At 36.8% G+C, this 15,325-nt stretch overlaps 1 protein-coding gene across 1 annotated transcript in view; it reads right to left on the bottom strand.

Moving 5' to 3' along the window:
• Nucleotides 1-15,325, bottom strand: part of CHM (CHM Rab escort protein) — a 146,526-nt gene that overhangs the window by 89,979 nt on the left and 41,222 nt on the right. Inside the window, exons 3-4 of the mRNA XM_037061878.1 lie at nt 9,851-9,923; nt 6,853-6,977 (exon numbers count right to left, since the gene is read on the bottom strand). Coding sequence (XP_036917773.1) covers nt 6,853-6,977; nt 9,851-9,923 — 198 coding nt within the window. The remainder of the gene's footprint in view (nt 1-6,852; nt 6,978-9,850; nt 9,924-15,325) is intronic.

Here is a 15,325-nt window from a genome sequence, read left to right as displayed (position 1 = left end):
TGACAATACTAAACAGCATTCTAGTAAATTACAAAAAGTAAATGCGGTTAGGTGCTAGTCTTCACAAAGGCAATAGCTCATTCACTTGGTGGAATGACTCCCTTGATGGGCACACGTGTATTCATCTGCTGCATGAAATACAATAGGATCCCAGGAAAGCAGCCCGAGTTGCTGAGTTAGACAGACTTGGAATGGAGTCTTGGCTCTTCTACCTCTGCCTTCATCCAACCTTCAGATTATCTGTAGGTAAAATATAGCTATGACTCATGCACACTGCCATGGTACAGATTATATAAAACTGAATGAAATAAAATATGCAAAGTACCAGGTTACAGCAGTTGTGTGCATGTATGTATAATATCCATAAATGTCTCTATAAATCTAGTAAAAATAGTAAAAGATAAAAAGATAAGCATAATAGAAAAGTAAGTAGTGTAAATTATATTGTGAATGGATAATGTTGTTAAGCGTTGTTGTTATTATCGATTTTCCACAATACTCTTCATCAGAGAGTTAATATATTTTAGAAAGGCTTGGAGACTGTGAGAGGTTCAATGGTTATGTGAGTTTATTGAATAATATTTACAACAAATAAGCCCATTTCTAAAGCAAAAAATTTATTATGCACACCATCTTTAATTATTTAAATGCTAAAAGCATTTTCCCTAAAACTTGCCATTAATATTTTTTTCCATTACATATATACCAGGTCTGTCCAGGAAGAGTCCAGGCACTGTTAATATAATGAGAACAGTTTGCATGGCATAGATGTACCAAGGACTGAAGTTTGAGTTCTATTTGTCTGATGCAACTAAATTCACTCAACTTCTGGTGTGAATGACCATTAAAGTTGAGAAGCTACAGTAATTTGCCACTTGGTCAGATTGTGGATTTGATTTGCATCTAATGAGAGACAGAAGTGTGCAAGAACAAGATAATTAGCAAGTGAGAGACCCTAAAAGATTTCCTAGCATTAGGGTATAATTATCAAGTCCTCAGGAAGTGATAACAACTTCTTTTCTGAAAAAAAGTTCATTAAGTGAGCCTAAGGGTAAGTAAGAAAACACAATTAACTTGTGCTGTATGGCTGTGGAGAGAAAACACATGATGCTCAATAGAAAATAGACTCTAAAAATAAAAAGCCAATGGAAAGGAAGACATGAAATTGTTTCTCTTTGCAGAATACATGACTGACTACATAAAAATCTCAAGGAATCAATGAAAAAAACTCCCAGAACTAGTAAGTCAGTTCACCGAGTTTTCAACAACTGTTTCTAGATACCAATTATGAACATCTGGAAACCAAAATCAAAAAGGCAATACCTACTCACAACTGCAATTGCTCCAAATGAAATATTTAGGTATACAACTAATAACATGTACACGATTGGTATACCGAAACCCATACAATTCTGTAGAAAGAAATCAAAGATGACCTCCATAAATTGAGAGATATGCCTTGTTAATGGGACAGAACACTCAAAACAATAAAGTTAGCAATTATCCCAAGTTGTTCTACAGCTTTAATGAAATTCTTATAAAAATTCTAGCAACATTTTTTATACATAGACAAAGCTTTGTTAAAACATTGATATGGAGAGACAAAAATTATAGAATAGCTAAAACAATCTTGACAAAGAATAAATTTGGAAGAATCATTCTACCTCATATTAACTCCTATTTTAGAGGTCTGTCTGGAAAAAGTCCAGCCATTATTAATATAACAAGAACCATTTGTGTGACATCGATGTAACCTGGTGGCCAAGGAGAATGGACTGGAATGCACATCTATGAACAATGACAACTTCACTGTACTAGTCAGTGGGGGTGGTAGATACCATTGGGTGAGCATGTGCATTGTGTGGCTGTTGCATTCAAAATGACTGAGTAGAACAACGAATCTGCATCAGATTTTATGTTGAGCTTGACCATTCTTCCATGGAAACTATTCAGATGACTCAGAAGGCCACAGCTATGGCCAACTGGTGATTGGCATCTTCATGACAATGCACCTCATGCATCACATCTCATGCAGTTTTTTTTTGCAAAACATCAAATCTCCCAGGTGACTCAGCCCCCTACAGCCCAGATTTGGTGCCCTGAAACATCTGGCTTTTCCCAAAACTAGTATCACCTTTGAAAGGGAAGAGATTTCAGACCACTGATGAGATTCAGGAAAATAGGACAGGGCAGCTGATGGTGATTGGGAGAACTGTGTGAGGCCCCAAGGTGCCTACTTGGAAGGGGACTGAGGTGTCATTGTCCTATGTATAGTGTTTCTTGTATCTTGTATCTTGTTCAATAAATGTCTCTATATTTCATATTACATGACTGGATACCCTCTGGACAGACCTTGTATAACTGTAGTAATCAAGACCATGTGACATGGATGTGGAAAAAGACATACAGATGCTCTCAACTTATGGAGCTTCAAGTTACAATTTTCTGACTTTATGATGATGCAAAAGCAATGTGCACTCAATCAAAACTATATTTCGGGCCCTGGCTGGTGTAGCTCAGTGGATTGAGCGCGAACCTGCAAACCAGATGATCGCAGTTCAATTCCCAGTCAGGGCATATGCCTGGGTTGCAGGCCAGTTCCCAGCAGGGGACACATGAGAAGCAACCATACATTGAATCTCTCTCCCTCTCTCCTTCCTTTCCCCTCTAAAGATAAATAAATAAGATCTTTTAAAAATCTTTAAAAAAACCAACTATATTTCAAATTTTGAATTTCGATCTTTTCTCAGGCTACCAATATGCAGTACGATACTCCCTCCTGATGCTGGGCAGTGTAGCATGCCACAGCTCCCAGTCACCAACAGGGCCACAAGGGTAAACTGTCATTACTTACAACATACTGTGTTGCCAGCAATTTTTGCATTGTGTTCTGAGGAAATTTAGGGGAGGCTAGGCTAAGCTAATATGTTCAGTAGGCTAGGTGTATTTAAATGCATTTTGGACTTACAATACTTTCAATTTACAATGGGTCTGTCAGGACATAACCCCATTGTAACTCAAGGAGCACCTGTACAGATACATGGAACAGAACAGAGAATCCGGAAATAAACCCACCCAAGTACAGCCACTGATTTTTGACAAAGATGTGATAGTAATTCAATGTAGGAAAAAAGAGCCCTTTGAGTGAATGGTGTTAGAGTCTACAGCGAGGCAGTGAGTTCTTAGATTTGATACCAAATCACAATCTACAAAACAAAAACAGATAAATTCAAACTCATCAAAATTTAAAATATTCACTCTGCAAAATGCCCTGTTTAAAAGGCTGAAGAGAACCTACAGACTATGGAAAAACATCTGCAAACCTCATTTCTCACAAAGGACACATATTTAGAATATATAAAGAACTGTCAAGCCCTGGCTGGTGTAGCTCAGTGGATTGAGCACGGGCCTGCAAACCAGATGATCGCGGTTCGATTCCCAGTCAGGGCACATGCTTGGGTTGCAGGCCAGTTTCCGGCAGGAGCCAGTTCCCTGCAGGGGGTGCACGAGAAGCAACCATACATTGATGTTTCTTTCCTCTCTCCTTCCCTTCCCCTCTAAAAAGATAAATAAATAAAATATTAAAAAAAAAAGAACTGTCAAAACTCCAGCGGGAAAATATCAATACAATTTTTTTTTTAAAAAAGCAAAAGACATCAATAGGGATTTTGTCAAAAAGGATATATGGATGGCAAATGAGCACATGAAAAGAGGGTCAAGATCAACCATCAGGAAAATGCAAATTTAACTACAGTGAGATATCACTACATACCTATCAAAATAGGTAAAATTTAAAAAGTGACAACACCAAATGCTGGTGAACATGTGGAGAAACTCATACATTTTTCTGGTGGAAATGTAAAACGGCACAAATCCTTTGGAAAACAGCTTGGCAGTTTATTTTAATACTAAATATGCAATTACCATATGACCCAGGAATTGTACACTTGGACACTTATCCCAGAGAAATAAAAACTTATGTTCACACAAAATTCTGTAAAGGAATGTGTATGGCAGCTTTACTTGGAACAGACAAAGTTGGAAACAGCCCAGATGTTCTTCAATGGGTAAATGGTCAAATGAACTATGGTACAACCATACCATAGAATACACAAACCTACATATATATTCAAATTATATAAAACTACACACACACACACACACACACACATACACACACACACCCTACGTCCACAAAGTATAACATTAACACTAATAACAGGCAAAAAAACCCAACTGTAACAATGCAAAGCCAGAAACTTGTACCATGTTTTTCATTATTTACCAAAGGGACCTCGCAAAGATTTTGTGATAGAGTCCACAAGAATGTCAAGGATCTACAAATAGTGATGACTTTACTCAACAAGAAAATGCAGGCACTTTCTAGGAAACCAAATTTAATCTCTTAAAATGTAAAAAAAAATTATTCTAGTAATTTTTAATATCCATCTCCCTAAAATATATTCACAATTTCCCTCCATTTGCAAGGGAAGGATAAAGATCATAATTTAACTTTCACCTAAAGAAAACACAATATAAATATGACCACCCATTGTTACACTGTGCTATAATACAATGATGACCTTGAGGGATCCTCTAACGTGAAGGCCATTTGACCCACCAGCTCTGCACCTGCCAATGCTGTCTAATCTTCCTGTTAGTCTTGCAAGCAGCACCTAAAAATAGCAGCATGTTAAAGTCTAGAGGAACCTTAGGGATCAAGTGGTCCAAACCCTTTGTTTTCTTAATGGTGAAAGAGAGGTGTAGAGAGGAGGCAGCTCTCGCTCACTATCATATAGCAAGATGAATGGTAAAGGCAAGACTAGAACCTGGGTCTTCTTGTGGTTTGCAAACCACAGTGTGCTTGCCTCTCGGCAGATCTCCCTTTCCTATTTGCTGCTTTAAAGTACTATGGTAGGAAAGAAAACAAAAACAGTGGAGAATAAGGTTGTCCAAAATATGTATTAAACAAGGCTTTCAATTTAAGTTTGTGGGTCCTGGGTTATGATCTGCCATATAAAGTAAATCTTTGTGACAGGTATTCTGGTCTAGCACCTTTCACATAATTCCAAGTTTACCACCATGATCCAAAAGGTTCAGGATGCCCCAGTGTGGGTGGGGCTAAGTGAACTATTGCTATTCCTGTTGATGCACATTTGTAGGGCTTGTCATAGACAAGTGGATTTTGTGTACATTCCTCCAGTGCATCCTTTCAGGGCTCTTCCTGCTTAGTGTGACATGAATAACCAGCTACCTTTTCCAAGTAAATGAAGACAGAACATTACCCCAGTTCCACGCCCTAATAGCCACTTAGAGGAACATATCGTAGAGTTCTAGTTCGCTGGTTTAAAACAAACCTTCTACTACCCATCTTTCCCTTTTCCATTTCAAGAAGTTCTGAAAATGAAAATGGAGAAATCAAACACTGAAAATGAGGCCATTTCTTCTGCACTCACATGTGTCGGTTCAGCCATTAGAAACTATAAACCCCAATTGTCATGAAGAGTAGAGAGAAATCAAATGCCGTAAAATATCAAAATGTACCTCTCCAACATCCACAGTGTCATGGTCATCATATTCTGGTCAAGAAGTACTCATGGACAAACAAGACAGTTACCACATATTTATTCCTGGTTTTACTAAAGCATGTGAGTTTTCAGTTGAGATTATCATCTGTTATACATCTGTCTGCACTGGCTGTAACCAATGTCTTATACAAAATGCCACTGAGTATTACATAAATTACAGTCTATATCTGGCATTTGAAAGGCTGTCTTTTTGCAGAAAATCATAGCAAAATAATTGTGTTTGTTGGAGAAATGCTAGTTATGCAAAACCTCTGAACACAGATTAAGAAATAAGTTGCCAAAGTTCTCAGAATGACAGAGCGCATCCCTCAGAGTCTCTAGTATCTTGCATTTCCCGTGTGTGACGGTCTGATATTCTAGAGCAGGGGTGTCAAACTTATTTTCACCAGGGGCCTTCAAAGGGCTGAAATAATTTTAGGACTGTATAAATGTTAACTACTCCTTAACTGTTAAAGAGTTGAAATTACATTCAACCCTATGAAGGCAACCCCGGTGAAAATGAGTTTGACACCCCTGTTCTGAACCCTTCAACTCCATAACGACTTAAGTTATTGCACTGAACTATGCAATTACTACCTTTCAGCCTATAAACTCCGTCATGTGAAGAAATGAATTTTTCTAATATTTTAAAATACTAAAGTCTCTCAGTCAGACACACTGAAAACACCCATCTCTCCTGACTTACAGTATGGCCCCAAATGTTATAAACACTCAATTTGATTATTTAAATGCATAATTATAATTTTCCATAAATTTTCTCAGATAAATACTATCTAAGAAAAACTACACATATTTGCCATTTTCCTACTTGAAACATTATCTCAGAAGATTTAGAAAAACAGTGGACTACAATTTTAAAATTCTGGGTTTTAATCTTAGCTCCATTTACTAACCAGCTTGGGTGTGGCCCTGACATTTATCAAACAAGGTGACATTCAGCAAATTAATCTTTTTTAGTTCTACTAAGGATGTTGAAAAATGCAACTAATGCTAGCTGCATTTTTTCATAACACAGGATAGTTTTAACAACCAAATAAGATAATAAATTTAAAAGAGCTTGGTAAATGATAAGTCACCAATATAGGATATTATTATGATTATTATTATTACCATCTAAACAGAGAAAACTGAAAGTTACATTTAAAAAAAACACAAACCAGCATATCAGACATGTAGTAACCAATGATATATACGTTATCGTTGGCTTCTTCTGAAGTACTAAGAAGAGGTCATTAACTTTATCCTGAATAAAGAATTTTCATACCTGGCATAACAAAACACTTCCACATGTTGAATGGTTCTGTCCACCTTGCTAAGAGCAATGGCTTCTTCATTTTCAAGGATCTGGTCTTGCCATACGGGGCTTTCACTCACAATGTCACTCTTTTCCTAAAGAAAACACAGAGGAGAAATTGTAATTAACTGAGCAATCCAAATCTGTACCCTTCTGAGAACACCTAAATTCAATATGTTCTGGGAACACATTTCTGAACTCAAGCTTGTCCTTCCACCCCATCAAAACTCAAAGCTGGACATGACCCCAGAGCCACTGAAACAATCCCAGCAGCACGGTGAGCCAATTTCAACGGAAGGTGAGAAAAACAAAGAATAAAATCTGTCCTATCAAAAGCTTGGTCTGGTTTACAAATTTCTATGAAAATATTTGATATTTCGATGTAGTCATTTGGGCATGGCTGTTCTCACACTGCTTAAAAACCATAACAAATAATGTTCCATCTGCTGAGAAACAAGCTTATGTGTTGTGATTGTCTGTTAATCAAAAAAGGTTTACATTTTGTTCTTCAAATAGCATGTTCAAAATTAACTCATTCTAGTTACTCTTTGATCTTTGAAAATTGATCACTAGCCATGTCAAATTTTGAATACATGTAAAAAATATTTTTGAAAAGTACTCATCCCAACATAACTCAGGACTTTAGTAAGTCAACAGAAATAATCAACCCTTAAGATTTTATATTGAGAAAGACAATAAAAACAAGAAAATATAAAGGATGCAAACTACTACTAAGGAATAAAAAGGGATTCTTTAAAATTTTCAGTAATTCCTACGTATACAGTACATTAGGGAGAAAATTATGATATGGCAAGAGCTAAAACACAGGGTAATTTTGAAGATGCCAGCATACACCTTTCTCAAATGTCTTGATCAAAGGATCAAGTTTAAATCTGTTTAAATGTTTAATCGATTTGACACTCATCTCTCAGACAGAAAAAAAGTTTAAAAATACTTGACATACACCCACACAACTACTAGTATAGTATTACTACAATATCCTTTAAATAAATTCACCTCAGAAAATTTCTAAACTTCCAGATTTAATAAAGGAGGGCAACAGTTACTTTTTAAATGATTTCACTGTGGGTAGTGGACATACAGGGCAATATACAGATCACGTATAATGGAAACGTCCACTTAAACCTAGATGATCTTATTAGGCAACGTCACCCCAATACATTTAGTTTAAAAAGTTTCATTGTCTTAAATTGAACATTTTAAAGTGAAGAAAAGCAGTAGCAGACATCTCTTATAATTAAGTGCAATTGTTAGGCAACATTAAACACCTCCACATAAGTACGAGAGGAGGTGAAGATCGGGAACTTGGAATGTGTAGACGGGGTTCCCAGCCTAGAGAAAGAACTGCAGAGTAGTGACAGTGACAGAGATCCTTTTTAGTCACACTGCTAAAAAGGATCCTGCAACTGGGTCAAGATGCTAGAGTAAACGGAGTGTTAAAAAAGAAATGTCTACAAAAATATTTTGTTTTAATATATCTAACCCATTACCGATTTTTGTTTAAATCCCTTCACTCAGCAAAACTTTCCCATGCAGCCAACGGGGAAATATATTTTGGTGGTGGTCCGGGATTCCAGATTACATTTGCCCATGGAAGTATGGAAGCAGTAAATTCGCCTCATCTCAGGTGACCCTCACAGAGACTCCCCAAGGGTAAGGTTCACAAAGTGACTGCTGATAAGCATAAATATATTAACATTTAAGGCATATAGATAAAACATTTTAATGTCTCCTTCTAACACTTAATTCCTTGATTTGTACATAGTTTGAATTACATGCAATGCCACTTTACAAATACTGGTTATTTCTCCACACTCTCAGTTCTGTCTAACAATGAGATTCAAACTGAATCATCATTGCTTCTTCAATACCAATGTCCTTGTCATCACCAGAAGCACAAATGTTTGAGTCATGTACACCACAAAATCAATCAGTCCAACTCCAATGCTTACTGTGCTGCTTCCTCAGCAAATGGAGGTGCCTAAGAAGTCTTAGCTGTATTAGTTTAGCTCACTGAATGCAGTTTTCTAGAGTATAACATCCTCCTTTCTAAACTGCCTACATTCTTTTGAGATGTATCAGCTTCTCATTCCATCATTGCATGGTATGACGCTCTCAGTAGGAATTTCATTTCAAGCCACATATACAATTTATCTAAAATTAGGACAGTATTTTTGAAATCCATCTCATAAAAATTGATAAAGTCCACAATATAAGCAACTCCCATTAATATGCTTTAAAGAAGCTCTGAAATACTTCTTTAAATGGCATACAAGTCGTGAGGCCCTACCCTTGGAAAAAAATTACTAAATTTTTATTTAAAAATTTCCTTGCTTTTTGTTTTCACTGATTCTGTCAGATGACTTCTATAATTACATAAAGCAAAAAATGACTGAGATAATTTCAAATGACTGTATTTTCACCAAATAGTGTTTTTTTCTCCAAAAATTCACTAAGTAAAAGAACAACTAGTATAGGGGACATTTTATAAGAACTGAAGTGTTTTTTATGAAAAACTATTTGGGAGAAAAAAACCTGCCTTATATTTGGGCATACAGAATGATTGCAAAATGCTATCAAGTATATATGCTTTATTCTTCAGCCAACATATTTATTTATATTTAAAAAGCATGATCTATATTTTGAAGGCACTGGAAAAATCTTACCTGAAATGGTGACTGAATAATTTTTAAGAAAGTAAAAATTAAGTATTAATAGTATATTACATGAACTAAAGGGGGAGATGGCTGGAGTGTTGGGGGCGGTGCAGGCTGGAGGGGGGATAAAGGGGAAAATTGGGAAAACTGTAATTGCATAAAGTATAAATAATCAATAAAGTATACTTAAAATATTTAAAAAATAGTATATTATAGATGAGGCCTAGAATTTTCTTCAGTTACATGTCACACATAAAACCTAGTGAATTAACGATAGGTAAGAACTTTACCTGGTATTCCTTTATCCAGGACAACAATCCCGAAAAGCTGAAACTGGCCCAGTTTCCTCCATAGTAGCTTCTTCTGTAACAATAAAAAACTAAGAGTAAAGAAAAGGGTATAAAACTCTAGCCACCAGTCTTTATCAACAAACCAACCTTGACCCTCCAACCCATTCTATTTTCGACATTGCTACCTCAAAGCTCAAAAGCACACAGAATTAGGATGTTGAGATTAGAGGAAATAGCAGGCTGAAATAAAGAGAACTGGACCTCTTAGATCTCAAAAGTAATTTTTGACTGCCTAAGGAGTTAAAAATCTCTTTGGCCTCCTTAGAGACTTCTTCTCTGGTCATGTGACTGTTCACAGCTCGATAGGGGCATTGAGCAGATGTACATGAACAAATCTGACCGCTGGGTGAACAAAAATGGCTGGGGGAAAAACCTGGTAGGTATCCAAGAAAGCCACAGGAGAAACTGTTAACTTTTCTATGAACGTTTAATATGTACTGCCACCACCATTGCTAAAGCCATCTCCCACATGCTAAAATGTGTGTGTGTGTGACACAGAGCATGCACACATTCATAACTGGCTACTGCCAATCTAGTGACGCCCAAATGACACTCAATCTCACTCTGGTTCTGGGGTGGGTGGGTACAATTCTTGGCTTTGTTTTGTTTTGAATTTTGCTCCTCTGTATCTTATGAAATGAAAATTTATAAAAGCTCTTTTAAAAATGAAACAAAACTAAAACCTTTAATATGGTATTCAAAATTACTCAACCATAATGCAACTGGATATCTTCTCAAAATTCTGATATACTTCGATCCTCGATCAACTGTGGACATGGACCTGAAGAATAGTCAGCTTTATTTTACTGTTTTGTCTATGAGTGATATTCTAATGATTTTTTTCAAGATTATGCATGTATGTAAGTATATGTTACTATGACACATGGTCTGTATATTGCATTGTGTGCCTACCTCCCAAAGTCAAATCACTTTCTGTCACCATATATTTGAACCCATTTACCCTTTATTACCCTTACCTGCTCCATCTCAAAACCACCACACTGCTGTCTGTGTCTATGAGTCTCAGTATTATATCCCACATATGAGTGAGATCATATGGTTCTTGGCTGTTTCTCTCTGACTTATTTCACTTAGCATGATGTTCTCCAGGTCCATCCACATTGTTGCAAATGGCAACCTTTCATCTTTTCTCATGACTGAGTAGTATTCCACTGTGTATATGCACCACACTGTCTCTATCAAATCATCTAATGCTGGATACCTGATTTTCTCCATGTCTTACCCACCATGAATAATGCCACAATGAAGTTACGGGTGCATATGTCTCTGCAAATAAATAATGGATCACACAGGAACTCTATTCTTCATTTTGGGGGGACCTCTCTACTGTTTTCCATAGTGACTGTTACCACTTTACATTCCCACCAGCCGTGAGTGAGGGTTCCTTTTCCTCCACAACCTCTCCAACATTTGTTATTACTTGTCTTGTTGAGAACAGACATTCTAACAGGTATGAGGTGTTATCTCATTGTAGTTTTGAGATGCATTTCCCTGACAGCTCATGAAGTTGGCCACTCGTATGTCTCTTTGGGAGAAGTCTCAATTCAGGGCCTCTTCCCATTTTTAAATTGGACTTTTGGTTTGTTTAATGTTGAGTTTTTACGAGTTCTTTAAAATTTTTGAATACTGACCCATTGTCAGACCTGCTGTTTGCAGATATCTTCTGCCATTCAGTTGGTCGCATTTTGTTTTTTGGCAAATTTTTTTCTGCATGAGACAGCAATGGAATTTCATGGATTTGGAGTCCCATTGCCCACCACATTCCCCCACAGGATTGGTCCCCTGAGATGGAGGTGACCAGAATATAGAGGAGGTGCCCACCTTCCCAAGGAACACACAAAAAGAACAGAAGGAGGCATAGAGCTACCAGAGAACAAAAGATAAAATGGCTACAAAAATCCTCTTACATCAATAATTACTCTAAATCTAAATGGACTGAATTCACCAATAAAGAAGCAGAGAGTAGCAGATTGGATCCAAAAACAAAACCCAACCACATGCTGCCTCCAGGAGATACATCTAAGCTATAAAGCCAAGATTAGACTAAAGGTGAAAGGATGGAGAATGACCCTCCTAGCAAATAGGAGAGTCAGCTTTTAGGCTCAAGTGTTTTACCAGCAATTGCTGCTTTTCTCCAATAGTAAAATAAATGGTTAAATTGAACATTTGTGAAAGTAGGTCTATTAATATAGTTCACTACTTTACTTATACTCTGATAGTTCTCTCGAGGATAATGCAAAATCATACACTGTCTGAATCCCTAGTGGGCTTTATGTCCTGACCAGTGTGGCTTGGTGGAGTATCATCCCACAAAGTGAAAGGTCCCCAGTTCAATTCCGCATCAGGGCACATGCCTGGGTTGTGGGACAGGTATCCAGATGTGGGCATGAGAGAGGCAACCACACATGGATGTTTCTCTCCCTCTCTTTCTCCCTCCTTTCCTTTCCTTGTAAAAATAAATAAATAAAATCTTTAAAAAATTAAAAAACAAAAACCCCAAAATCACTTGCAAGCTTTAAAATATAGATTAGAACATCAGCTACCCCAACAATTCCAGATGGCAACCCCTTGCAAATACGATGGATTCAGGATGCCTGGAAGCTGTGATCCCTTCATCAGAGAGAACAGTGGGAGGAGAAGTTGGGCAACAGCCATTAGTTCACGGAAGAGAGAGGAAGAAAAAGAGAGGGATGTTTGAACAGGTGGTTTTCCCATAGCAGTTTATACCCTCTTCTCCCCTGCCTGAGAATAATACACTTCTGCCATCCCTCCCCATCCTCTAAGAAGGCTCAAGAAAACTAAAAAATACCCTGGGTATTGAAAAATTTCTAAAAGCCTGAAACCACTGTCCTTATACATTTTGTTGAGATATTCAGATTTCTCTTAGCCACCATAGGTCGTAAGTGAGAAGTTCTATTAGGTGAAAGCTTCAAGATATAAGTTAATTTTTAAACAATATACCAATTTGTAAGTAATAAATAGACATCTGATACGTGACACTGTGAATAGATCAAGCTTTCTCAGACAGGACACAAAAAGTAATAAAAACTGGTAAATGAGAATCAATCAAAATGGAAAACTTCTCCACAAAATATATCATTTTAAAAAATGAACGGGCTAGGCACAAACTAGGAGGGATATTCATGAGACATATCTGACAAAGGACTGCTTTCCAGAATATATTTTTAAAAAAACTTTAAAATTTTTTTCAAGATTTTATTTATTTATTTTTAGACAGAAGGGAAATGAGGGAGAAAGAGAGGGAGTGACATCAATGTGTGGTTGCCTCTCAGGTGTCCCCTACTAGGGACCTGGCCTGCAACCCAGGCATGTGCCCTGACTGGGAATCGAACCGGCAACCCTTTGCTTCACAGGCCCATGCTCAATCCACTGAACTATACCAGCCTGGGCTAAAAAAAACTCTTTTTTGAAGGCAGATATTCAACTGTTAAAACGGCAAAGGATTTGAATAGATTTCGCAGAGGAAGCCTGATGTGATTAATGAACACGTGAAAAGGGCTCAACATCATTCATCATTAGGTAAGTACATGATAAAATAAGCACTAAGACTGAGCAAAATAAGATAACGTTACAATACACATCCACCAGAACAGTTCAACTTAAAGAGGCTGACAATCCCAGGGGTTGCTGTTAATGGCCAGAATGCTCACACATTTTGGTAGGAGTGTAAAACAGTACATTTCAGGAAAATGTCAGGAAGTTTCTTACAAAACTAAGTATGTATCTACCATATAACCCAGTGATTCCATTCCTATGTACCTACATACAGGAGAAGTAGAGCATTTTTGTTCATTAACAGCTCCTAACTGGTAACATTCAAGTATCCATCAATAGGAGCATGGACACAGAAGCTGCGGCTTAGCCACAGCATGGACACTATTCACCAACCAAAGGGAAGAAGCTACTGATACGTCCAGTGACATAGATGAATGCCAAAAACACTCTCCTATGTGAAAGAAGCTTTACTCAAAAAGAGTACACTCTACATAATTCCATTCCTTTAAAGTTCTAGAACAAGCTAGATTAAGTAAGATAATGATGAGAAATATCCTAAGATTGGCTACCTTTGAAGGTGGGAGTCAGGGCAGGACTTGACTTTGAAGAGGCATGAGGGAACTTTCTGCAGTAGCTGCAATGTGCTCCATCTTACTAAAGTTCTTAGTTAAATACGTGTATTCATTTGCCAAAATTTATCACGTTAGTGCACTTAATGTATGTGCATTTCACTGTATGTAGTATTATCTTGAAATAAGAACCGTATATAAATTCTTAACTCTAGTTAATTATATGCATGCGGAATTACTCCAGACAGAAGGTTCTGGATGTGTTCAACTTACTTTGAAATACATAAAACCATAAGACGGAAAAACAGATTAATAGAAAAATGAACACATGTGTAGTTATGTAACAATACAGCAAAATGTTAATGGTAGAACCTAGGCAGTAGATATATAGCTGTTCACAGTATGATTTTTTAAAACTTTTGTGTCTGAAAATTACCATAATAAAGTTAGAAAAGCAAAATTAATCTAATCTGAGTTTTCCAACGCTGACCATGATGTACCAATTTCCAAGGTATTTACTGCTATTATCAAAAGCCTGAAACAACTGTAAGAAGGGCCATCTTGCTGGTTTTTTCCATTGTGAAATGACCTGAGGTCAGTTCATGGTCAAAATCTATTTTTCTCCCCTATACTTGGTCATATGGTCTTTGACAGAGCTAATTGGTTCTAGTATTTTTCCATGCAGCTCCCATTTTCAACTTTTCCTGTTGATGTGATCTTAACCCCAGCATCTGGTGATCTCATCCAATTATGCATGTAAAAGGTGAAACGTGGTTTTCATTACTGTGGTCTTTCTGCCAAAGGATGGCAACATAATTATTAATAAACTCACTATAAGACCGACACAGATTTTGACCAAATTCATTTTGGTATTTACGTGGTTCGAAATATGGCTTATAATATCCCTTAAAGAGAAAGCCAGAGAGTTTAGGTTTTTAGAGTCAATATGATGTAAAAGAGAAAAAAGATCAATATAATGTTCTAATATGCTCTTTGTAACATTATTGCAATAGTAAAAATTAAAGATCATCACATATTTTCTTATATTTTATCTTGAAAGATATAGCTTCAAAATGCTGACATTCAGATTTGACTTAAAAATACTATTTCTCCACTATCTTTAAAACTTTCTGTATGGAATAACAATGCTAGGTTACTGATTGTGCTTCTAAAATCCCATCGATACAATTTATTTTAAGGATAAAGTGAGAAATTCCTGACAGGAAAAAAAAAGAGAGAAGAGGGGAATGGAACATTTTCTGCCAATTTTGTGTCAAAACTGCCTCTGTCCATCAAGTAAAGGAAAAAT

Source organism: Sturnira hondurensis, unplaced genomic scaffold (genome assembly GCF_014824575.4).
Source record: "Sturnira hondurensis isolate 20B ecotype Veracruz unplaced genomic scaffold, ASM1482457v3 Scaffold0013541, whole genome shotgun sequence".
NCBI lineage: Eukaryota > Metazoa > Chordata > Mammalia > Chiroptera > Phyllostomidae > Sturnira > Sturnira hondurensis.
This window is presented reverse-complemented; position numbering and strand designations above follow the sequence as displayed.